This window comes from Vombatus ursinus, unplaced genomic scaffold, assembly GCF_900497805.2.
Source record: "Vombatus ursinus unplaced genomic scaffold, bare-nosed wombat genome assembly UNPS02014812.1, whole genome shotgun sequence".
Taxonomy (NCBI): Eukaryota; Metazoa; Chordata; class Mammalia; order Diprotodontia; family Vombatidae; genus Vombatus; species Vombatus ursinus.
The window spans coordinates 4,193,692-4,220,889 of NW_020954590.1; the positions used below are offsets into that span (position 1 = coordinate 4,193,692).

Sequence of the window (27,198 nt, forward strand, 5' to 3'; positions counted from 1 at the left end):
TTCATCCTCAGCAACTTACCAGCAGTGTGACCCTGGGCAAGTCACTTAACCCTGTTTGCCTCAATTTCTTCATCTGCAGAATGATTCGGAGAAGGAAAGGGCAAATCCAGTAGTTTTGCCAAGAAAACCCGAAATGGGGTCATGAAGAGTTGGATATGATGGAGCATGATGTTTTAACATATGTGTGGTTTTTAAATGAGTTCTCAAGATAATACAAATGTAAAGTCCAACCTCCTCATCTTATCAGGACCCTTTGCATTTTGGCCTCACCTTGGTTATCCAACCACACATTCCAACTAAAACTCTTTATTTTAATCAGATGAATTAATTTCTTTATTGTTACATGAACTGCCTCACTCCTATGCATTTGCTGAGGCTGGCACATACTACAGTAGGAATTTAATAAATATTTGTTGTTTGCTGTTATTTTCCTTCTTTTTCCTTAAAAGTCTTCCTCATTCCTTTCTGTCTGCCCAACCTTTCAAACCCAGACCAGGAGGCTAGTTTACTTCACCAAGTCTTTCCAATCACCTCAACCTACGCAGATTTTTTTCCTACTCTGATTTTCTATAGCATTTTTTTGTTTGGAGTGGAGGTTATAAAGGGACATAGAAATACACACAGATCGCATGTGGATAAAGGGAGAATGTTGCTGTAAGCAAGATATTTTAAAAAACAATTTAAGTTATTTTCTTTCCCTTCTATAGAAACATATAAGGGCATTGAAGTGTTAATCAAGGTAATTGAAGTGTTAATCAAGGTAATAAGGAGATTTGATATACAAATATTCACCTGATATCCAACTGTTCATGACTACATCTCATGCATAAAGTCAGGTCAACTTGAACTTGCCATTACATTAGAAGAATTATATTGATAACAGTGTAGCAATTGTGTGCAAAGCATGCAGTTACTTATGTGCATGTATAGAATACTTGAAACATAGAAATGAAATATGTATGATATTTGAATATAATAATGTGTTTGCTCAATTTAAAAAATTACTTCCAAATTTTTACTATTAACAGTTTTAGAATGGCACAAATTACATTTGTTCAGTAGTATCCTACACTGATACTACTTCAATATAGCCATGGTAGATATAAAATTCTTTGAAAAGAGTCCATAATCATTGATATGTGTCTTTTCTCAGTCCAATGCTGCTCACAACCATTCCCACTTGAGTAGGGAGTCTTTGGGATTTGTTGTGGTTGAAAAACAGTTGCCAACCTTTTAGTGATGATTCTCTCTGCACCTAGCTGGACTAGTGGCCAATGATGAGACACAGTCCACCGCTGGGCCTACAAATGGAGTCGTTCCAATTTGTCAAAGTAGAAAGTAAGCTCCTTGAAGGCTGAACTTTTTCCCTTTTGACTTTTTATCAAAAGGGGTCTTGCCAAAAGTCTGTGCTTAATAAATGTTTATTGGATTGAATTGGTAGGACTAAGCAAAGATTACACTGAAGTGGCATTGCCATTAGGAGTCCTCCATCTGCCTCTGTACCACAATGAAGCTTCGGGAGGACCTCAGTGGAGAACATCCCTTAAGCAAGGGAGTTTTAATGGGATGGCCAAGAGAAGTTCATGTGTGAATTCTAGAATATAACAGGCCTTTAGGTAATGTAAGTACTGGTGACATAAAATCTAAGTTCCATGAGATATTAAAGGATAAATGGCATCATTTATCTGGTGGGTGTTTGAGCACCAATGAGGAGTAAATGATTTGATTTTGTGGGCTCAGAGGATTTGTCAGCTGCCTCATAAGTATAATTCTGGCTCTTCATATCCCTGCTGCTTCTAATTTAGCAGGACAGGCTCATAATTGAAGCAAATTAACTATTTACACTTGCCACTTCTACCAGGGGAAGAGGACACATCAGCAGGAAAGAATGAGTGGGAAATTAAATTCTTCCCACTTGTGTCAGATCTGCCCTTATATAAACACATTAACAGTAATTTCATGAGGCGTCAAACATAGGAATAAAAACTGAGGGATAAAATAATGAGGTGTTGCTAGTGAGCTAAACCTCTATGGCTAATATTGCTGCATATGAATTATGCAGCCTGAAAGAAGGCATATGTTACAGTACTCAAATACTTGCCTTGCAAGTGTTTGCTGATCATTAAATTCTGGAGCCCGAGGTAAATCTATCTTCCTTTTCCACCACAAAGTAAATATCTTCTCTCCATCTCTCTGTCTGTCTCTCTGCCTCTCTCTCTCATACACACACACACACACACACACACACACACACACACACACATACCCACATACACACACACATAAACACACACAGGTTGTTGTCCCTTCTGCATATACCAAACTCTGAATAGGCATTCCATTCCATTTTTAGCATAACAGCATGTTTATTTAGCTCTTTGGCTGAAGCTTTAAAGCCATTTAACGTAATGTAAACAAGAACATTTTGTTTGTAATTTGCTAAATGTATTACAGCCTTACTGTGTCTCCAATTAGGAACTTAAGGTTCATTTAGTACATTTACATCTGGTTCTGATTTAAAGTGACTTTCCTTTTCCATTTAAGAGCTGCTTTGACTTGGCTGGAAATGACCTGAGTGCCCTTTATAGCTATTTGGACCATTCCTGTCTGCTTTAAAGCCAGAGAGACTCTTATTTAATAGGCTTAGTTTGAGCTTCACAGTAGCCAGTGCACATGGGATCTATATTGAGATGAGTACTAGAAAAGAATTCAAGAATACTTAGGTAGACAGAAGATTTAACTGGAACCGCATTTCAAAAAGGATGCTGAGGATTGCTGGAAATCCAATGAGACTAATACAAAAGATGGGACATAGTTAAGTTTATTTTTTTTTCTCTATAGTTTCTAGTCAGTGAAAAATAAGTAGCAAAGAACAACATCACACTGATAACTTGTTTTATATTACTCTCCCCATCTGGTGCCTTCTTTAAAAAAAAAAAAGACAATATACTAGCTTACTGAAATGAGCTCTATCTATTGTCTTACAATTCATTAGCATTTAAAACTTCCAGTTGGAATCCCCAACACAATTCTGTTCCCACTCCAGAGTCAGCACCATTTTCTAAAGTATTAAAATGCAGATATTTCTGATACATGCATTTTTTAAGTGACTTTGGGAAAAGAATTGTGTATGTGCATATGTGTATGTATATGTGTGGTTTTGTGTTCCTCAGAAGATTTGAGCTTTTCTTTCTGCATTCCTTTGAATTCCTTCTTTGTACAGAACTTCACAATGACCCAAGTCCATCTATATCTATAGCCATTCATCCATCTATCCATCCATCCATCCATCCATCCATCCATCCATCCATCCATTTATCCATCTATCTTTCTATCTTTCTATCTATCTATCTAGAGTCTTTCACTCACTACGGATCCTGAAAATAAAGACCTGTCATTCTCCATGGCTGCTGTTTTCCTCCTACACTTCCCAACGAAGGAGCATGTGATATAAACACATGGCAACTCTATTAGTCATGCTCTCATGTATAGACAAGAAAACATTCAATTGTAATCTCCCTAATAGCTAGTTTTTCTTAAATATTGTAATTTTCTAAGCCCCCAATAAGTCATCAATAATTTTGTCCATTTTTCCCAGTTTGTGTTTACATTTGTAGCTGTTCGTAATTGTGGGCTATTAGGACAACAGGAGTTATGCACAATTGCGGTCCATGGAATCCTAGCCTCCCATTTGAACCAGCTGCCTGCACGATGCCAATTGCATCATGTGGCTTTATTTTCTAACATGCACATTTGTCCTAAATTTTGGAGCTTAATAGCCTGCCTCTAATCTGCTCCAGCGACATTCCTTTAAAAATAAATAACAGTATGCATGCTCTCCAGTTTGAATATTAAACGAGGGCGAAGTAGAATTAATTTAGTTTGAAACACAGATATTACATTATGCTGGCACAGTGAGTCAACATAAAGGGAATGAACAGGTGGTAATACACCATAATAACACTTTTGGATATTTTGCTGAAATTCTCATGGTGCTGAAATGCGAAAACTAGGCAAGTGCTTTTACTTTGTTGGGAGCCCTTTCAAGCTCCAGGAGGGCTGTCTCCTGCGAACAGAGCCCTGGTCTTCCACATGCAGGATACTGCTTCTAGGAATTATGAGCTGGTTTCATCTCCTTGACCTCATTCTGTTCCATGAGATGAGCTGGGTCTATTTGTAGTGTTTTTTAGAGTCTTGGAAAAGAGAGTCATTGTCACTTTCAATTCCTCTTTAGGAAAATCTTACCTCTCTGTTTAAGTAAGCCCCTCTGCCAGGAGGAAGAGGGAGCATTGGGCCATTTTAATGAAGATAAATGAAAACAATGCCAAGGTGCCTGTCAGAAGAGTTCGCATTTCCCTGGTCCTTTAAAGTTTACCAAGCACTTTCGTCCCCTAGCAGTGCTGGGAAGTAGGCTGTAACATAAAAAGTTTCCTATTTGGAGGTAGGCTTTGGAGTTTCTGCTAATCCCTTGTCTCGGTATTCATGCCTTAGGATGCTTTTCTAAAAGAGAATAATAACCATAAGAAATCCCATTTCTCCTATCTGTTTCCTTCCCCCATGCAGCACTCCAACTGGACTCTGAAAGGCTTTTGCTTCACAATACCTAATGTGTTGTGCCATCTAAGTAACACAACGGTTCAATTTTGATTCACAAGCTGAATGCTCCAAAGCAAGCTCTAGTAAGAGACAGACAAAAGGTAGTCTAATTATATGTAACTTATAAATGAATCAGAAAGTAAATGCAAGAAACAATGTAGAGCAAGCCATGTAATCATACATGTATGAAAACCACGCAGAGCCTTTCTAGCTCTCTATCTAGGACCCTGTGATGGGTTTATGAAGAGGCCTCTAACACTGCTTCTGTGTCTTTATTGTTTAATGAATGTCTACATTGGGAAGGCTTAACTTCCTTCTGAAAGTCAATGTTATTGCAGTTTATTTTAGTATAAGAGTAGAGTTAGCATATGAAAATGGATAATCTACTGGTTTATGAACCTATTAGGGCAAAATGACCTTCTGCAGGCCACCTGGCATCACTTTTCTTCCTCTTCCCACTCCAAAAAAAGAAAAGGAAAAAAAAAAGCCCTGACAAAATTGAAAATGATGCTGCTATTAGGAAGAAAATTAGCTAGAGTTTGAGGTTTTTCAGTTTGTGTTTTAAATTGCAAAGTGACTAGTTTCTGACAGAAACATAAGATCACATATTTAGGGCTGGAAGAAACCTTAGAGGCCATCTCAAGTCCAACTTCTTAATTTTACAGCTGAGGAAACTGAGGCTTAAAGAGGCTAAGTATCTTGTCCATGGCATCAGTGTCAGATGGGATTTGAACTGAAGACACCCTGTCTCAAAGTGCAGCATTCCATTTACTGCACCATTATTTTATTATATAACATCAATACCACTGGAGAATAGCCTAAGGAAGCGCTTTGAGGACACTCTGTATATTACTGGTCTATTACCATCCTGATTTTTGAATATTGCCCAAGAATATAGAAATTTAGTCAGAAATCAGAGCAATATTTTGGAGAATGTAGGGAGACACATGTATTTAGCTTATTCAATTAATTATTTCTTCTTTAAGCAATGTCTGCATTGCCTCTGAACTTGGCTTAAGTAATGTGCTTGGGAGGTTTGTCTTATGGGGTATTTTCCTTTCCTTTAATAGAACTCTGTGTCAACTTATGACTTAGTGGCATGACTCTTTCTTTTTTCCATCAAAGGGACTCCCTTTGGGCTGGATATCTCTCATAGTGGTTAAATCAACATTTGCAGCCCCTACATCTCTAAAACACAAAAGAGGGTTGGTGGGGAAGGTTCTCTGTGTGACCTCAGCAGAAGTTTTAGGGAAACCCACAACTTGAGTTAATTTTCACAATATATAGGCATTTTTTGACTTTAAGACTCTCTGTTTCTCCTGACATAATTTTAAGAACCTGATGAAAAGAGATGTAGTACTCCATAAATCAACTAAGAGGCAAAGGGACCAAATGTGGGAGTAACTCATCATTAAGAAGATATTCACATTATCCAAATCCTCAAACTACAGATATTTAAGCATTTCGATGACCAGTGTGTTCCTCCTCATGGTACATAAATCTCATACTAGCTGCTACATTATTTAAATGAGAATGCTACCTTGTCTGGTCATTGACGGGCCATGGTGAAAGTGTTCAAGGTTTAGAAAAATGAAGCAAAACTGGGTCATAGTCAAGGGAGGGCAGTGATTCCAAGGACCACCTCAGTAATTGATTCCCCACTATCCCCTAAGGACTCCTGAAACACCTCAGGACATGGCTGAGAAGCAGTATCTCACTGGTCTTCCCCAGTATAATATTTGGTGATACCATGGGGATACATTAAATAAAGAAGCAAATTGTACATGTGTTCCCACTTAACCCAACGTGGACTGCGTTCTAGAAGGGTTTGGGTAACATACTTTGGTGGTCTTTAGGGAGTGGCTGAGAATAGAAGAGCTTAAGCTTTAAGTTAATTTTACAAAGAGTGAAACTGAGTTTTGATGACAATTGAGTAAACAGTTAAGTGCTGAAGAGAGGTGTGGACAGTTTTCAAAACACCCTGAGGATTTTTTAGTCTTTATGAACACACCAGCAACTCTAGGGAGTGATGTAATCCTGGCTAAGGCATGTAAAGTCCCTTTCAAAAGTAACTGCACTATATAAACCTTGAAACAAAGAAAAGAACATATAGTAGAGCACTAAAATGGTATAAAATTATATGAAAGTCTCCTAAAGTGTGATTCTGATATAGCCCATTTTCTCTCATTCATTCCAGCCATTGAAAAAGCCATTCAAAGCACTTAGAAGCTATTTCTTTGCAGCTTACCCAATTTCTACAATCAAATTAATGCCTTTTGTAACACTTCTTACCTGTTTTTGCTCCTCTCCTAAACCATCCCACATTGAGGCCACAATTTTAGAGACTTCACCAAAAGTTGCATTTGGATTTTGGCCTTTGATGGCTGCCTGGGTATCTCGGAAGAATAATGCATAGGCAGACACAGGTTTCTGAGGCTCGTTAGGGTCTTTCTTCTTCTTCTTTTTGGGAGTTTTTGGTTTCTTTCCCATATCAGAAGCAGGCCTTTTCTCTCCACCATTTATCTGGAATGGGATTACAGTAGAATTACAGAGGGGCCCACCAAAGCATGGGCCAAATCAAATTGCTGTTTCTCATTTAGGCTTACACACACACACACACACACACACACACGCACAATCCTAAGTAGCATTTTTATTTGTAGCTCTGGGTTCATATAAAACTTGATATCTCATGTAAGCTATGACTCAGTCCCTCACAGCATGCATAACAAGTCTTTGAAAATAATTTTTGATTGCCTTTATAGATTACCCTATTATATTGATTCAGCTATTCTTTTTTCACTTTATGAGTTTGATAGTAATTATGATGGTCAATCACATTTTAATGCAGTGATTTACACAGACTCTGGAAGCTTTCTGAATGGTTTTTAACAGTGTCTGAATCTCCAGAAAGAATCCTCATGTATTAGAGGTTTGTCCTTCCATTCCCATGCCTTCTAATTCTTCATCAGGACGTAAGAAGACCTCTGCATTTTGAAATGTATGCCAGCAGTGAGAATTTCGTCAATTTCTTGAAAGTATAAGCCCTAGAAATGGACTACTGGTTCGTTTTCTGTGGAGCATTCTAGCTAGTTCATTATTCAAATATTGGCCACCATGAGATGATATTTTTGGGTTCAAGAGGGAGGGCAGAACCGCTTGTGAAACCATCTACTAAGGCATGGAGGGAACACCCATGCCATTGCAATCATACATCCTTAAAAGTATTAAAACTTTGCATTTGTGATTGCTATACTAGAGACTCACATTACATAAACAATAAAAACCTCACTTGTTCAGACTAACTGGTGGCATGGCTAGTCTGAAAGAAGGGAAAGTCAATAATTAGGGTTTCTTTAAATATGTGAAATGGAATAAATCAACTAGAGAAACAACAGAGACATTCCATGATGATAGTGCAAAAAAAAAAATTTCCTCAATAATCAAAAGTCTATAGCAAAAAGGATTTAATGAATCATTTGGCTTGGGCTTGCTGAGGCTACTAGGATGGATTGAAATATCATCAATATAGAACTGACAGAGACAATACAGGTCATCTAGTCCAATTGCTAATTTTATAGATGAGGAAACTGACACCCAGCGATGTTAAGTAGCTTGCCTGAGATCACACAGGTAGGTCCAGCAATAGAGTCAGGATTCAAACCTCAGACTCTACAACTGATTCTCTTTTGGGATGGGACCTGAGCCCCTGCTTGGCACATAAGAATTTTCAATTAGGAATTATATCAAAGGTAAGAGACAAATAGTAGATACTATGGATGAGAAATTTGTGTTTAAGGGGAAGCTTAATTTTAATTATACTTACGGAAGACCAGAATTATGTAGAGAAGGAGAGTTTACTAATTGGCTGGACATTCCATTTTGGCAAAGGAATTTGATCCTTAGAGATATGACTGGGACTAATGAGACTATACGTGGCAAGGAAGGTGAGAAGGCACAGTTACATATAATGGCAGAGGGTGTACAAATCCTTCTAAGCATCATTAGTAGAATGCTCCCTCTGTAAGCCATATATGGAGTGGTAAAAATAGCTGCAGCAAATGCTTACATCATAAAGCATTCAAGTTACTCTGTATTCTCAGGGTCATGTTAACAGGGGGAAAAGAGAGTTAATAAAGCAAAGAATTTCAACTCCCAAATTACCTTTTGGTAAATGCTAACTTTTGGAGGAAAGAGGTTGGATGTGCTAGATCCAAGAGTGCTAAATATACAGGATCTACTTCATTAATAATGTAGCTAACATACCAAAACCCAATGATGTCCACTGGATAGAACTTGAATGAAAAAATGTAAATTGCTAGCTTCAACAAATGCCTATATTTTAACAGCTACTGGGACAGAGGACTGTCAGTGTTTCTTTGGTACTCTCATCTATAGAAGAGGTTTCAGAGAAAACCTGGAAACTGTAGACTACTGTGTTCATACTGGGCAGGCTAATAGAATTTATCATCTGGGTAAGAATCTCTGAATATTTAGGCAAATATGACCTGAATTCTGAAAGGGAAATTATCCCTAACTAATTTACTATAGTTTTTGAAGGACCAACAAAGCAGTAATAAGAGGGAAGTAGAAGACATCATTTAGTTAGATTTTCAAAGACTTTTGACAAGGGTCTTCATCAAAGGTAATTAAAAAAAAAAGGAATCATTGGTGTTAAGGGAATTTTTTTTTAATAGAAAGTAAACTGACCAAGAAACAGGAAGTAAAGAGTAGGGCAAAGAGTTCGCGTTTTATGTATGTATTAGTATTAGATCCATTTTTATAAAATGTTTTTCTAAATTAAATGAAAGGGGAAATATGAAACGAAATCTGTCTGTGGATATTAAACTCTTCTGAATAAGAAAATGCTTGTGATAGGAGACCAAACTCTCAATAGTTGAATGCGTATGTGTTTGAAAGGGGGCTAGATAATTCTTCACATGAAAAAAGCCTATAGCTTTTGATGAAATACCAACTTAATAAAGTGGGTGGTCTAACCACAATAGTTGAGCAGATAATTAAATCTTAAACTGAATTAATATAAACATAGTTTCCTGAATAAGTGAGGTGATAATCTTTTTGTATTCAGCCTTAGTGAGATCATATTTGATGTCTTGTTTTCAGGTCAAGGTGCCACAATTTATGAAGAACTTTGACAGACTAACATACTTCTAGTCAGTGATTCAGATAGTGAGAGGGCTTGAGGCCATTCCATAAAAGAATTAGTTGAAGGAAATGGGGCCATTAGCCTGGAGTAAAGAAGACTTTGTTGAGCTATGTTAGCTTTCTTTAAGTCAAAGTCAGTAACTAGCAAGTGGAAGATGAATCACACTAACTCTTCTTTATTTTGAATACAGAACTGAAGCAATGAGTGGAAATTGATGAGCAGTAGATTTCTACTTGATCTGAGGAAGAATGACTCAGCAAAGTAGGATGGGAAACTTCAGGAGGTAACTAATTCCTTCTCTTTGGCAGTCTTAAACAGGAAGTTGGATGTCTACCTGTTTAGTCCAATAGAGATGGGATTAAATGATCACAGATATCATGCTCAGCTCTGCAATAGCTCACCCAGTGCTTACTAACATAGGTACTTCATAAATATCTATTTAACTGAGTTGAAAAAACTACATTCTTAAATCATTGCAAATTTATTCTCTCCATGTTTTTTAAGAAGAGACCTAAGTACCTTATACCACATTTATTACCAATGAATAGGGCACAAATTAAAGAGCATGAGCCAACATTGAAGTCTGATTTTTCTCTTTTGTCAAGTAGGAAAGGCAATGAAATCTAAAAGAAATAGAACTCATCAAGAACCAAAACTGGTTTGGGTGTTTGAATCCTGAGTTTTCCATGAACTCAGGATACCAAAGTACATAGCAAGTTGACTAGGTGGATAATCTTTGTGCCTTGAGGTCCAATATTATGAAAAGAGAATGTTCCGCCTCATTGTAGTTTGAGAGCTGATGAGTCTAATTGCTTTGGCAGTCTATGAGGTCAGTATGAGGCATCTGGCCATTTTCTGGCTTTTTTGGGGGTATTTTTCCAGCATGGTGGAGAATGTAATAATGATCTGCTGCTGTGCAACGTGTTTGTTGCACATCTCAGAGTCAGGGAGATTTGCCTAGTCTGTCCTGTGAAAAATAAAGTTGCTCATTATTGTGTTTGCTATATTTTAAAGGAACATAACGATGATTGGCATGACTGTATAGACCAGTTGTTGGTCATATTTTTGAATGATAGTTGGTTTTTGGATCCTTGTATTATTTGAGATGAACACAATAAGGATGGATATAGTTTATCTGAAATTAGTTAAATGGATGCATAATCAGTCAACGGACAATCATTTTGAGCGTTCACTAACTTCTGAAGCCCATGTGATTGAATGGAAACAAATGAGTCCATGTCTATAAAGAAGCTTGAATCTAGGCACAACATCAAATCATAAAATTTCTAATCTTGCCAGGGTTTTAAGATGGGAAATTATGAAGTCAAATTTAAGCTGTGTCACAATGATCTTAAAAATAGAGAGGAAAGCATGTGAAATCTGCCCCCCCCCCAATGTAGAGTTCCAACAGTTCTAATGTCCTTTACCACAATGCTTTTCCATGGCCTAGAATCGCAAGCCCACAGAGAAACAAATTTTATATAGAAACAACAAAAAATTAATGTTAACAACATGGAAAGTGGTTAGGATGAGACCTTAATTTTGACTCTCATCAGCCGTGGAGATGTCACCATTAATTAAAGCAAAAGGCATAGAAGACGATTTTTACTTCTGAATCATACACACATGCATACAAACACAAACGCACACATTTTTGTAACCTACTGATAGGCACAGATTTATTCTCCCAAATCCCTAGAGGTGTACTTAGCTCTTAGTAATCCACCTCCTGTCATGGCTTATTGCTTAATTATAGTGATGTATTTAACTTATTTATCACAAGAAAACAATAATCTTTCACTTTAAAAAAGCATGTGCTTACTGTGTTGCTCAGATAATAGATGTTAGGACTACAACAACTAGGAGTTAAGACTCTCAAGGAAAGTGCCTCACTGATATCTAAATGTCCCTGGAGAAGTTGAAAATGTCTATAAGCATATTTAAAATAAACGGCAGCCATACTCAAGCCTTTAATGGAGCTAGGAGAGCGGTTTTATGCACACTATCTTGCAGTAATCGCTGTAGTTTAAAATAGATTTTAATCAAGCGCCATCTGCATAATAGGCTGAACAAACAACATCAAACTCTACTTATAAGTCTTATCATAAAAGTAAATATTGTAAAGTCTCCGCTGCATAAACAAGACCTAGAACAGCACTTTGGTGACTATGATATTTCTGTTGGTGAAGGTTTTGCTAATAAATGCTTTGGACTGACTATTTAAATTGCTCCTTTATTTCCTTATGTCATCCATAAATTGATAATACATGAGAATATTCAGAATTTGGGAGATAAATATTATTTATCATGTTGGAGAACAAATTCACAGAAAATCAGACTAAACTTATGGTGAATCCGGCAAGCTTGTGTTTTTTTTTCCTCACACTAATCTTTACTACTGTAATCACTGAATAGCTATTGCATTATGCAAAAACATGAATTATAGAAAAAAACATAGAGTCCAAGACACTGTTTTGTTTATATTTTGAAGTTATTAAAATAATTGATGGATAAATATCTGGGATTTTATTAAGTAGAATTCAGCGTTAAGTTCAGTTGACCTTAATGTAGCCAGTCAGAGACTTATACTCTTCAACTTTAGTAGGCAGGTGAAACAACTGCCTAGACAATTTGCATGAAAAAACAGGAACTGAGTGGAATGCAGTAGAAAGAGCGCTCTGGATATAAAATCAGAGGACCTAGGTTCAATTCCTATCTCTGACACTTGCAACCTGTGAAGTCACTTAACCTCTTTGGGCCTCAGTTTCCTTAAGTGTAAATGAGGGGGTCTAGCTCTAAGTCTATGACTCCATTACTTCTTATTTACATCAAATTTCCTAGATTTCTTTGTTCAACCCTTCATTTGCCTATGTAAACAAAAATTTACTTAAAAAATTATGGGATCCAGGTTTCTTCTGCATGTGAAAGAGCAAGATTATCTTGGGCCAGTTTGCCAAAAAGCCTGAAGACTGTGAATAGGAATTTCATTCTTTGTGTTTTCACTGATTTGAGAAGTGAGTACATACATGGTATTTAGGCCATGTCTAGAAACATAAAGTCCTTGGGAAGAAAGCAGTCTAGAAGAATTTTGTTTTGTTGCTTCTGGAAACATTTATAGATAACTATTCACCAAGGATTTGGGTAACTGGATTCAACCAATGTGGAAAAAAAGAAGTTTTCCACCAGTTTCTGTTGTAGGCTCAGTCTTAACATACTGCAGTTGTTTTTTATTTAAATCTTTCCTATTTTCCTAGTAATTAGCAATCCCCTTAATTGTTTTGTATTTTCTAATTGCTGATCTGTTTACATCTCTCCTCCTCCCTGCACAGAAAGTAAACATCTTGAAGGCAGAGACAGTTTTATTTTTTGTCTTTAAATTCTCTGCACCGCAGGTACAATGTGTGGCATGGAGTAGGCTCTCAATAAATGCTTTTTGAATTATATAAACATTCACACTAATTTAACTGTTGAGGCATAAAGAAAAAGGAAATATTAAAGATAAATGCTTTGCCAAAAGTGAAGTACTAAAAATATCAGAGAAAAAGTGACTTTACTATTGCCTTGAGGTAATTTCATGAAATATTTACGTGTATATTGATACAATTCTCCTTTAAGAATGTAAGGTCTTGGAGCCATACAATGACCCAACTGCTCCAGAAAGTCATTTAGAACTATACCCCAAAAGTCACTAAGCTGTGTATGCCCTTTGACCAGCAATGCCACTAATAGAAATATATATCAAAGAGGCTAAAGAGAGAGGGAGAAAAAAATACATATATAAATACAGATAGATAGATACACATACGTGTATACATAAATATGTATCTATATGCATGTACATACACATATACACACATTTACCAACACCTTTTATTGCAAAGAATTGGAAACAAAGAGGGTATACATTAATTGAGGAATGACTGAAAAAAATTATAGTCTAGGAATGTAATGGAATATTATTATATGCCCTAAAAATGATGAAAGGAATCAATTCAAAGAAACCTGAGATGACTCCTTATAAACTGATGCAGAGTGAAGTAAACAGAAGTAGGAGAAATTTTTATTGAAATGACCATAAAATTGTAAAGGAAAAGGACTTTGAAAGAATTAAGAACTCTGATTAGTGCAGTGAACAATTGTTACTTCTAGAAGACTCATGATGACAACATTCCTATATATCACAAACAAAACCCTGCAAGAAGAGACAGTAAGAGATACTCCATTTAAAATAACTCTAGACAGTATAAAACCCCTGAGAGTGTCTACCAAAACAAACCTAGAAACTGAATGAACACAATTAAAAAAAAACTTTTCATGCAAATAAAATGAGATTTAAATAATTAGAAAAATATTAATTGTTAATTAGTCAGGGCCAATATAATAAAAACGACAATTTTACCTAAACTAATTTATATATTCAATACCATCCCAATTAAATTACTTGATTTTTTTTACTGAATTAGGAAAAAACAACAACAAAATTCATTTGGAAGAACAAAAAGTCAAGAATATCGAAGGAAATAATAAAAATATGGGAGGAAGTTTAGCAGTATCAGATCTTCAATATGTTATAAAGCTGTAATTATCAAAACTATATGATACTGGCCAAGAAATAGAAAGGTAGATCAGTGGAATAGAGTAGACATACAATTAACAGCAGCAAATAAATATAGTAATCTTGTATTTGACATGTGCAAAGACTTAAATTTTGGGGATAAGCATTCATTATTTGGTAAAAATTGTTGGGAAAACTGGAAAACAGTCTGGCAGAAATTGAGCATAGACCAATATCTAATACCATTTACCAAGATCAGATGAAAATGGATGCATGACCACGACATAAAGAGGAAACTTTGAAGAACATGGAATATATTACTTATCAGACTTATGAATAGGTGAACAATTTATGAATAAACAAGAGATAGACAGCAGTGTGTGGTGTAAAATAGATAACTTTGATTTCATTAAATTAAAAAGTTTTTGTACAAATAAAATAAATGTAGCCAAGATGAAAAGGAAAGCATAAAATTGGGGGAAAATTATAGAAAGATTCTCAGATAAAGGTCTCATATCTTGACTATATAAAGAAAGGTAACCAGTAGTGTCAAAAGCTAGAGATTAGTTAATAAAGATAAAGACTGAGTAAAGGCCAGGGAATCCAGGGATAAGGATATCATTGGTAACTTTGGAGACACAACTTTCAGTTAAGTGATGAGGTCAGAAGCGAGACTGCGAAGGGTTGAGAAATGAATGAGAGGAGAGGAAGCATAAAAAATGAGTGTAAATAGCTTTTTTCTAGGAGTTCAGCTGTGAAAAGGAGAAGAGAACATAGTAGGGTCAAATAATTCAATTTTTGGTTTGTTTCTTTTTGTTAATAAAGGATGGGGTAGGCTTGAATTTGTAGACAGAAGGGAAGAAAGCAAGATGTTGATGAATGAATTTGGAACCACTAAAATGAAATAGTCGAAAATGAAGATTAAAATGTCCATGAAATTATAAGAAATGTCAATGGGAGATGTCAATGTACAGAGATTTTTATTTTTAAATGTAGGCTCACAGGATCATAGATTTAGAGCTGAAAGGGACCTTAGAGGTCATTGAATCTAATCCTTCATTTTACAGTTGAGGATTCTGAGTCTTTAGAGACATTAAATGACTTGCCTAGGTCACAGACCTACTAAGTGTATGAGATAGGATTGGAAATCAGGTTTTCCTCATTCCAAACCTAGTATTCTACTGACTACTCCACAGACTTCTCATCAAACCCCAACTCTTAAGTATGAATCAAAGATTATATGTACCTTTAAATTCAGAGGAGCAGATATGTGGGTGGCTGATTGAAAAGTACAATATATCTTCAGTTTTTTGTTTGTTTTTTTTGGTTTGTATCTGTGATTTCATTTGTATAGGGGGAATTCCTGGTGAGGATATTGCCTCTACTGCTCCAAACTGGCAACTGTCCTGTACTTCATTTGAAGTACTTCATTTGAGAGAGAGCTGGCTGGGGCACTGAGAGGTTAAGTAACTAACATCTATTATGTGTCAAAGGCAGGTCTTGGAAAATGGTCGTCTTGATTCTGAGACTAGCTCTCTATCTATTATTCCATGCTGCCTTGTTATATACACATAGTTTAGAAAAGTGAATTTTCTGTCCTCCACATCCCTTGAACAAGTTCCTTTGTATAAGTAGTAAGGCCCTATTAAAGAATAGAAGCACAGGAATTTTAAAGATCCTTAGCCTGGCAATTGATAAAAGGCAAGGCATTGCCAAATGAACAGGCTTCCAATGCCGGCAACATTTCAGTTTCCTAAAGCATCAGTTGCATTATGAGCTCTGAATTATATGATTTTAAAAATAAGCATTTAGTGCACAGCCTTACTTTTGTTCAATCCATATGCTTTTCTGTAATGATGCCTGAAAATACATCCAGTGTATGACCTAAGGCTACTGAGACAGCTCCATAACAATCAGAAAGGTTTGTTAGGTACTATTTTGGAAGGTGATATTTATTTTACGTACATAGTGCCCATTTTGGCAAAACAATCTCTTTCCTCCTTAAAGACGGATTTTTTTGTACATAATTATCCATCTAGATCAATTGAGGTCCATAGTCCTTTCAAAAGTAATCATTTATTTAAAATTATAACTTCTCAAGAAGAAGAAAAAGTATCATGGGGAAAGGCAAAGTTTACAGTGTCGGGGTCTCTCTTCAATGCACTTCATGGCCAAGTTCTAACTGGTGGTTTAAATTACATCTAGAACTGAAGTGGTTATAATACAATAACATATATCAATCCCAGTTACCTATTAAAGAACGAATTCTGGTTTTACCAGCAGAATGCCTACGTGTTTTTTGCAAAGACTTGGGCTGGTGAATTTTAAGCAGGGAAAGGAGGTGAAAAACTTAATCTACAAATGGGATGGAAGCATGAATTTAACTGAGAATTGAAACAAGACACAGAAAACTACACAGACTTGATCAGAGTAAAGGTAATGTCAGTGGAGAAAAAGAATATGCAAATGAATGCTTACACTAGTAGAGGAGAATGGACAAATATACTAGTAAAAGAATAATGCTTTTCTGATTTAGAGTTATTTAAATATGTACCATTTCAGCAAAAGTAAGGTTAAAGATTAAAAACTAACAGAAATGCATAAATTGGTCTTTAAGGAGATTATTGTTACATCATAATATGATTCTTGCTTTTTTTTCCTTTGTTAATGTTTCAGTTATACTTTTTTGTTTGGTTCCATCACTTTCACTTCCAACATAACTCTTATTTCTTCTCCCTTTACCTCTGGGCCCCCAATATAACCCTTCCTTGTGCCAACAAGGAGACAAGTAAAACAATTCATAGCCATGTTTGCAAAGGTAAAGGCAATATTGTTCAATCAAGCTATTTTGTAAGGGGATGTGAATTATCCACGGGAAATCAGCTCTTTGACATTATTGCAAGGAAAAGATGCTTTTGAGTTTCATTTTGGCTCAAGTGCACACTTGTTGGAGAGATGCCATCAGAATTTCTAACACTGCTTAATAATCTTAAGATTTTGAATCCATAATTTAAGATTTTGGGTTGTCAATATCCCCAAATATCATATTATTTGTTTTGTGTATTATCCATGATGAACTCTTCCATTCTAATCAATATACTATTTTGGTGACAACAGGAAAGAAATCAGAAATTGTGGAAGGCAGGCAGCTAGGTGGCACAGTGGATAGAGAACCAGCCTTGGAGTCAGGAGGACTTAAGTTCAAATCTGGGCTCAGAAACGTAACATTTACTGGCAGCGTGACTCTGGGCAAGTCACTTAACCCCAACTGCCTCACCAAGAAAAAAAAATTATGAAAGGGTGGAGTTTTCTTCCTCATGTTTGATTGCATACTTAAGATTATATTCTAAAGCCATATGTCTAAAATTTCTTATACTTTATATTTACTTCTACTTATTTTTATCTCTTCCCCAATGGCAAAACAATTGGAGAACTGAGCATCAAAGAAAGTGTACCATGGGTATCAAAATACTAGTCATTCAAAAGAGCATTTATTAAGTACACTCTCCTAGAAAAGCTAGAAAAGTTTACAAGCATATAGGCCTGCTATCACTGAATGTCATTAAATGGTTTCATGAAAACACAACGTCAAGTAGAGTGATATTATAGCAGTATTTGGAAACTTTGTGACTGGTTTTGGTAATAGAGTATTTGTGAAGGTATTGAGAAATGGGATTGGTTGGGGCAGATTTTATGGGGTATCCTATGCAGTATGAAATAAAGCAGCATACCATAATGTCAATTTTCTAGGAGAAGTATGGATGAAAGTGAAAATACTATTTTTACTTTCTTTTCTTTCTTTTGGTGAGGCAATTGGAGTTAAGTGACATGCCCAGTGTCACACAGCTAGTAATTGTCAAGTGTCTGAGGCCAGATTTGAACTCAGGTCCTCCTGACTCCAAGGCTGGTGTTTTATCCACTGTGCCATCAAGTTCCCCCTATTCTTACTTTCAAAAAATGGAGAAGAGTAGAATTTTCAAATTACAATATTGTGGCTTGACTTCAATTTCTGGAAAATTCTAAAATATCAAGAAATAACCAACAAGAAGTGGTCAGTAAATATTTGGAAAAAGAAGCTGTGGTTGGAAGGTGTTAGCATGGCTTAACCAAGAACAGGTCATTCCAGACAGCCTGATTTCCTTTATAGACAGGGTTATAAAAGGAGTAGGTTAGAGGAAGTATAGAGTTGAGTTATATTCATATAAAAAAACAAGTGTTTATTAATCCAAGATAGGAATGGGGGATATAAAGATAACAAGGAAATAATCCTTGAGCTCAAGGAATTTGCATTTTACTGAAGGAAACAATAAGCATACAAATATGTAAACATCACATACACAAAGTAAATCTAAAATGTTTACAGAGGGACAGAAAAAGCACTAACAACTGGAGGGATCCAGAAAGACCTCCAACAGAAAGGGACAGTGAAGTTGAACTTGCATTCCAAGAGGCAGAGGGGATAGAGTAGTACAGCCAAGATGGTGGAGAAAAGGCAGCGACTCACCTGAGCTCTCCCAAAAGCCCTTTGAACACCTTTAAATAATGCCATAAAACAATTCCTGGAGCAGCAGAACCCAGAAAAGGATGGGGTGAAATAATTTTCCAATCAAAGCAACTTAGAAGGTCAGCAGGAAAGATCTCTTTCACCTGGGTGAGAGTGGAGCACAGTCTAGTGCATGCCATGGTAGCGCAGACCGAGCCCCAGCAAACCAGGAGCAGGCCTTGGGAGTTACTGAATCAGCAATAGCAATAGCTGCTTCCAGAGCTCTCAGCTCACAGTTGAACAACTGGTCCGAAGGAGATTGTAGGGGTCTCTTTGTTAGCACTGAAGCAGGTCTTTGTGGCTTTGTCCACTCATATATGGGTCACAGTTTCGGGTGGCAGTCCAAGGGCGAGGAGGAGCACTAGCAGACCAAAGCTTGTGGCCACAGTTGAGTAGGGACCCTCATCACAGTTCCAGGCAAGGATGAGTGCTTGTGATCGCTCACAGACCAAAGCACAGGCCAGGAGAGTAGTAAACACACCTCTCCTTAGATCATACCACCTTGGAAGTACTGAAAAGTTACAGGGCCCTAGAAGTATCTCTGAACAGCTGCACAAAACCCGTGAAGCTTAGGACAGTGAACCCTCCATCCTGGAAGCAGAGCCCTACTTTAACAAAGAGTTGAAAGTCAAGAAATAGGTAAGAAAAATAAGCAAACAAAAAAAAAAATTCTGACCATAGAAAGTTACTATGGTGACAAGGAAGATCAAAATATACACTTAGAAGAATACAACAAAGTCAAAACTCCTACATCCAAAGCCTCCGAGAAATATGTGAATTGGTCTCAGGCCATGGAAGAACTCAAAAAAGATTTTGAAAATCAAATATGAGAGGTAGGGGGAAAATTGGTAAAATAAATAGAGTGATCCAAGAAAATAATGAAAAATGAGTCAACAGCTTAACAAAGGAGACACAAGAAAAATACTGAAGAAAATAACACCTTAAAAAACACTAGGCCAAGTGGTAAAAGAGATACAAAAAGCCAATGAGGAAAAGAATGTCTTACAAAGCAGAATTAGTCAAATGGAAAAAGAAGCACAAAAATTCCCTGAAGAAGAAAATTCTCTGAAAAGGAGAATTGGCCAAATAGAAAAAGAGGTACAAAGGCTCGCTGAAGAAAATAATTCCTTAAAAATTAGAATGGCAGAAATGAAAGCTAATGACTTTATGTGACATAAAGAAACCATAAAACAAAACCAAAAGAACAAAAATTAGAAGACAATGTGAAATATCTCATTGGAAAAACAACTGACCTGGAAAATAGATCCAGAAGAGATAATTTAAAAATTATTGGACTACCTGAAAGCCATGATAAAAAAAAGAGTCTAGACATCATCTTTCAAGAAATTATCAATATTTTAGAACCAGAGGCTAAACCAGAAATTGAAAGAATCTACCAATCACCTCCTTAAAGAGATCCTCAAATGAAAACTCCCAGGAATATTATAGTCAAATTCCAGAGCTCCCATATCATGGAGAAAATATTGCAAGCAGCCAGAAACAAACAATTCAATCATTGTGGAGCCACACTCAGGATAACACAAGATTTACTACATTAAAGGATCAGTGGTCTTGGAATATGATATTCTGAAGGGCAAAGAAGCTAGGATTACAACCAAAAATCATGAACTCAGCAAAACTGAATAAATCCTTCAGGGGAAAAAATGGATATTCAGTGAAATAGAGGCCTTTCAAGCATTCTTGATGAAAAGACCAGAGCTGAATAGAAAATTTGATTTTCAAATACAAGACTCAAGAGAAACATAAAAAGATAAACAGGAAAGGGAAATCATAAAGGACTTAATAAAGTTAAACTGTTTACATTCCTACATGGGAAAATGATTCTCATATCCCATAAGAACTTTCTCATCATTAGGGCAGTTAACAGGAGTATATGTAGACAGAAAGCACAAGTGTTAGTTGAATATGAAGGGATGACATATGAAAAATAAAATTTAGAGGTGAGAGAGAGGAATATACTGGGAGAAAAAGAAAGGGAGTAGAATGGGGTAAATTATCTTACATAAAATGGCAAGAAAAAGCTTTTATAGTGGAAGGGAAGAAGCGGGAGGTGAGGGGGAGTGAATGAACCTTACTCTCATCAGAATTGGCTCAAAGAAGGAATAATATCCACACTCAATTGGGTATAGAAATCTATCTTACTCTATAGGAAAGTAGGAGGGGAAAGGGATAAGAGAAGTGGTGGGAGGGAAAGGGTTTGATAGAAAGGAAGGCAGATTGGGGGAGGGAGTAATCAGAAGCAAAACACTTTTCAGGAGGGACAGGGTGAAGGGAGAGAGGGAATAGAATAAATGGGGGGGATAGGATGTGAGGAAACACATTTAGTAATACTGTGAAAACAATTTTGAAGCAAGTTTCTCTGATAAAGGCCTCATTTCTCAAACATATAGAGAACTGAGTCAAATTTATAAAAAGAAGAGCTATTCCCCAATTGATAAATGATCAAAAGATATGAACAGTTTTTAGATGAAGTAATCAAAGCTATCTATAGCCATATGAAAAAATGCTCTAATTCACTACTGATTGGAGAAATGCAAATTAAAACAATTCTGAGGTACTACCTCATACCTATTAGATTGGCCAATAGGACAGAAAAGGTAAATGACAAATGTTGGAGAAGATGTGGGAAAAATGAAACATTAATGCATTGTTGGTGGAGCTGTGAACTGATTCAACCATGAGGTAGAGCAATTTGGAAGGGCTATAAAAACATGGATACCCTTTGACCTATCAATACCACTACCTCTGGATCCAAAAGAGATAAAAAACAAAAAAAGAAAAGGATCTATGTGTACAAAAATATTTATAGCAGCTCTTCTCTGGTGGCAAAGAATTGGAAATTGAGGGGGTGCCCATCAATTGGGGAAAGGCTGAACAAATTGTGGTATGTGATTATGATGGGTTACTATTGTGCTATAAGAAATGATGAGTAGGATGCTCTCAAAAAAACCTAGACTTACATGAGTTGATGCAAAGTTAAATGTACTGTGTACAAAGTAACAGCAATGTTATAAGATGATCAGCTGTGAATGACAGTTATTCTCAGCAATACAATGATCCAAGACAATGCTGAAGGACTTATGATGAAAAATGCTATCTATTCCCAGAGAAAGAACTGATGGTGTCCAAATATAGATTGAAGCATACCTTTTATTTTTTAATTTTTTTTGGTTAGGCAATGGGGTTAAGTGACTTGCCCAGGGTCATATAACTAGTAAATATTATGTGTCTGAGGCTGGATTTGAACTCAGGTCCTCCTGACTCCAGGGCCAGTGCTCTATCCACTGCGCCACCTAGCTGCCCCTGAAGCATACTTTTTAAACTTTATTTTTCTTGAGGCTTTTGTTTTTTTGGGGGGGTCCTATATTTTCTCTCATAACATGACTAATAAGGAAATGTTTTGCATGACTACACATGTATAACCTATATCAAATTGCTTGCCTTCTCAGTGAGGGCCTGTGGGGAGGGAGGAAGGGAAAGAATTTAGAACTCAAAGTTTAAAAACAAATGTTCAAAATTGTTTTTACATGTAACTGGGGGAAAATAAAACACTAAATAATTTTTTTTTTTAAAATAGGCAGATGTAAGTGAAGTGGGAGAACATTCCTGGCAGAGGCTGGCCTGTACAGAGGCATGGAGCCAGAATATGAGTGTCTTCTATGGGAAAGAGCAAGTAGAGCAGTTTGTCTGGAGCATAAATTGTGTAAGGGGAAATAATGTGAAATCAATATACAAAGATAGGTTGGAGGGAGACTGTGAAGAGATTAAGACATGACTTTCTCCGAAACAAAGAATTTTGCCAAGCATTTGATGAAGTCCTTCATGTGGCTTTTGATGGAGAGATATGAGATAGATGACAGTAGACCATTAGATGTATCTGTATTGGTTGAATGTCTGAATAAATACTGGCCATTAATAGTCTAATATTAGTTTGTAAGAAGGGCCTAGTTGAATGTCCTTCAGATCTGTATTTGTTGCTGTGTTTTTTTAAAACAATTTTATCAGTGACTAAAAGTAAAAATGGCATGCTTATCAAAGCTTCCCATGATACTAAGCTGGGGTAGTGAACTCACTGAATGACAAAGTTAAAAACCTATCCCCCCCCCCCCCAAAAAAGGAAACCCAATCACAATAGGGTAGAATAGTGGGTCAAAAATAACAAGATGAAATTTATAGTCTTATACTTCAAAAAACAATCAACTTCAAAAGCACAAGCTAGTTTGTCTGAAAAAAGATCTGGGACTTTTAGTGGACTACAAGCTGAAGATGACCCAATAGATGAGTCCATATGGCAATCCAAAAAGCTAATGTGATTTTAGGTTAAATTAAGAGGAGCATAGTGTCCATAGAGAGGAGAGAATCCTGCTACATTCTGCCCTAGTTCTGGGAATCCTATTTTAGGAAGGGCCTTGATAATCTGAGATTTCCAAAGGAGGGCAACGAGGATGGTAAAGGGCCACAAGCTCATACTCCAGGAGAAGTGTTGGGAGGAATTAACAATGGTTAGCCTTAACAAGTAAAAACTTGAGGGCAGGGTGTGATTACTGTGTTCAATTATTTGAAGGGTTATCATGTGGAAGAGGGATTAAATATATTCTGTTTGGCCCCAGAGAGTAGATATTAGAAGCAATAAGTGGAGATTGCAGGAGATATATTTTTGGCTTTTGAATCAGAAGAGCTATCTAAAGGTGGAAGTAGCTGCCTCCTGAGATAGTCGATTCTGGATGGCCCCCTTGTTAGGTATAGCTTGAATGGGATTTCTTATTCAGGTAGGGATTGAATTAGATGACCTCTGAAGTCTCTTTTGAATATGATAATTTGTGATTCCTGCTACAAAATTCAATATTTATTTGGTAAATGTTCTTATGATATATTTTTTTAAAAAAGCAACATTTTACTTTTTTGGTTAAAAAAATGTTTCCTAGAAAGGTAACTCTTCATTATCCCTTCTGCAAATCTTAAGAGTCTTTATGTAAGGAATTTATTTTAGTGTTAAAACTTTTTTTTTAAAGGATTAATTGGAGACTGCAAAGTAGTTTTGGAGAAGCAAACTGTTTATCATTTCAGTATGTGCTCTCTCATACCACTTGCTGTGGCTCCCACTTTCACTCACAACTTCTGCCTACCACAATTTAGGCAGGATGACAAGAAAGTAAAACTTGCAAATGTCTATCTTATTCGGTAGCTCCTAAGAAACAGTCTCACCATACCTTAGCAGTATCATCCCCTTCATCTTCATGGACTGAACTGGATGGCGAAGGAGTTGCAGACTTGCTTCCAGGTGGAGATGGTGAGTTATGGGGAACACTGTTTCCCGCCATATTCAAACCAAGCTGTGCACTGAGCTGTGATTGGTTAATGGTAGTCAGCTGACCATGCTGTATCATTGCTGGCTGCCTAATATCTGCAGGCTGAACCCTTGGTCTCATGGCTGCCATCTGAGGGTGGGAACTATATTGAGCTCCTTCTGTACTCTGTATATCTTGCATCTACAAAAGGAAAATTGGAAAGGAATAATTTTCCACAAACATGTTTCTAGCAAAAAGTGTTTTGCTTTCTGAGACTGCAGAATGCCCTGCTGATCTATACATTATTTCCAGTGTAAAATAATCCTGAGAGTTTAAATCAGCAAAAAGATTTTAAGTGACAACCAAAAAAGGCATTTCATAAGTGAACAGTTACATTCTGCTACTCATAATCTGATTAATTAAATTTTATATTCTTTCCATGTTAATGAAATGTAAGCACATATCACTAATAGTTTTGCATGGTGTATGTTTCAAAATATTGATGCTTATGAGAGCACTTGACAAAATTAAACAATTATTAGCTATTACAGCAGACACATCAATTCATTAAACTCTATTTATTATTCCTTGCTCATTTCAGATAGGGTTTAGCAGATGCTGAATATAGTACAATCCTTGGTTGAATTCTATATAGGTTAAAACTGGCCCATATGATGTAATAACATCTAGATTCATAACACTTAAAACCTTAGGTTGACTGATCAATTAATTGACTATTGAAGTGATTGGACTGAACAGTCAGATTTGAAAATAAAGCTTTAAAGTCACAAGGTCACCATATTAGTCCATTGTGCTATCTAGGTCACTGCTTTTTAGCATTAATGAGACTCACTCTTTTAATTCAAGCAATGAATTCAGACTCTGCAACGATTAGAATTAAAAGCATTGGAGGATGAAGCTCTTAACTTATCCAGAGGTCAGATATACAGTACGGGGGGGGGGGGGGATGGAGGATTTCACTTACTGTTCCTCCAGTATTCTCAAACTCCCCATAATGGAGAACATTTTGAGGTGCTGATAGAGGCAGCTCAGTTTCTTTTGCTGGTGTGGTTTTAAAAGCGTGTATAAGGGAAGGAAGGATAAAAAGATGGGGATGAAAAAAGGAGAAAGCACAAAGATGGCTACAAAGAGGTTTGAAGGTTCAAGTGACCTGTTTCAATTGAAAAACATAATTGATGTAGTTATTAAATTTTACATGGTGAGTTTGAATTTGACAGTAATTATCAGTCTATAAATGCTGCTGTATCATGAAAACATGGTGGAAAATAATTAATTATATATAACAGCATGCATTTTGACTATAACCCTTTTATCCATACTATATAGGTTATTTCCTTGTACTGGTTAGGCCCATTTTAAACTCTGTGTAGAAACTTAGGGCCTGGAATGGCTGTCTACTACTGTCAGTTTTACAGTTAAACTCTTCACCATAAAGTTTCTTTATGTCAACCCAGTTGATTCCATTAAACTCTTATCTAACTTATCATCCTAGCCTCTTACCTAGCTCAAATAAAGTAAAATTGATTTTGTTCTTTACAATGTATACCTCTCTGTCCCCCTCTTTTGTTCTCCTTTTCAATCTTTTTTTTCTCCCTTTTCTAGGCTCTATAGAAACTGCTTTCTAGGCATGAATCAACTTTTTCCCATAATCCAAACATCCTTTTTCCTTGTTTCAAACTGTAACACATAGATCTACTCTTCTGTGAAGTATTCTTTTCTTACAAATGAGCTTTTGTTTCAAAACGTCAGTTATCTTTTCTTAACAGATCCATTATATATATATATACATACATGCACACTCAAAATATCTATATATGTATGTTTGTATGCATATGGATTATAATTGTATCATATATTCATACACACAGGCCTGTGTGTATATGGATTGGACCTGTAACGTGTCATATATGTGTGTATATGGGTTGGACCTGTATTTTCATTGGTACCGGTAACTCCTAGGTGAGGAAATTCCCTCTACCAATACAGGTCAACATTTTCTTTGCATCTTAGAATCTTAGAGAATTGCTTAGGTCACTGAAAGTTTTAATGACTTGCCTTCCATATTACCAATATTCTTGTAGTCACCCAAGATCTCAAGCTCAGTATCATCCTCAACTCTTCACTCTCTATTCACTTCAATCCACATATCCATTCTATTGCTAAATTTTGATACTCATACTTTCACAACATCTCTTGTATATTCCCCTTTCTCTCCACTTACACAGCTACAGCCCTACTATAGACCCTGTATCACCTCTTACTTTGACTATTTCAATAGCCTTTTAGGTGCACCCCACCCCCCATTTGTCTCAAGTCTCTGCCACTCCAATGTATCCTCTACTCAGTGGCCAAAAGGATTATTTTAAAAGTTTAATTCTGACCATGTTACCTTTCTACTCAATAAACTCCAGTGACCCCTTGTTATTTTCAGAAACAAATGTAAAGTTTGCTGTGGCATTGAAGCCTTTATAATCTGGTCCCTTCTTGCCTTTCCATTTCTTATACTTTTCTCCCCTCCATGAACTCTATATTCCAGCTACATTGGCAACTTGCCATTCCTTGAATAGGACTCTGCATTTCATATCTTTACCTGAGCTGTCTCCCATGCCTGGAATGCTCTACCCTCTCACCTCTGACTTTTCAGTTTTCTTGACCTCCCTCAAGACTTGGTACTTATCTCATTTTCTGCAAATGCCTTTCTAAGTCCCCTCAGCTGCTAGAGCCTTCTTCTCTGAGGTTACCTTCCATCTACACTATATATTGTGTATATACGTGCTTATTTCTATCTTGTCTTGCCCGTTAGACTATAAACTCCTTGAGGGCAGGGATTATTTTTACTTTCCGTTGTATCCCTGTGCTTAGTAAAGTACTTGGCACATAGTAAGAACTTAGTAAATGTTTGATGACTGACTCATTAGGGTCACATAGACAACATGTGTCAGAAGCATGACTTGCATCCTGGCCTTCATGGCTTTGAGGACAGTCACTTTGGTATGTGTTTGTATTT

The 27,198-nt window shown here is 36.5% G+C and overlaps 1 protein-coding gene across 1 annotated transcript in view; it reads right to left on the reverse strand.

The window, feature by feature from the left end:
• LOC114053720 (thymocyte selection-associated high mobility group box protein TOX) overlaps nucleotides 1-27,198 on the reverse strand; it is a 371,079-nt gene that overhangs the window by 38,845 nt on the left and 305,036 nt on the right. Inside the window, exons 4-5 of the mRNA XM_027876850.1 lie at nucleotides 24,093-24,371; nucleotides 6,889-7,119 (exon numbers count right to left, since the gene is read on the reverse strand). Of these exons, the coding sequence (XP_027732651.1) occupies nucleotides 6,889-7,119; nucleotides 24,093-24,371 (510 nt within the window). The remainder of the gene's footprint in view (nucleotides 1-6,888; nucleotides 7,120-24,092; nucleotides 24,372-27,198) is intronic.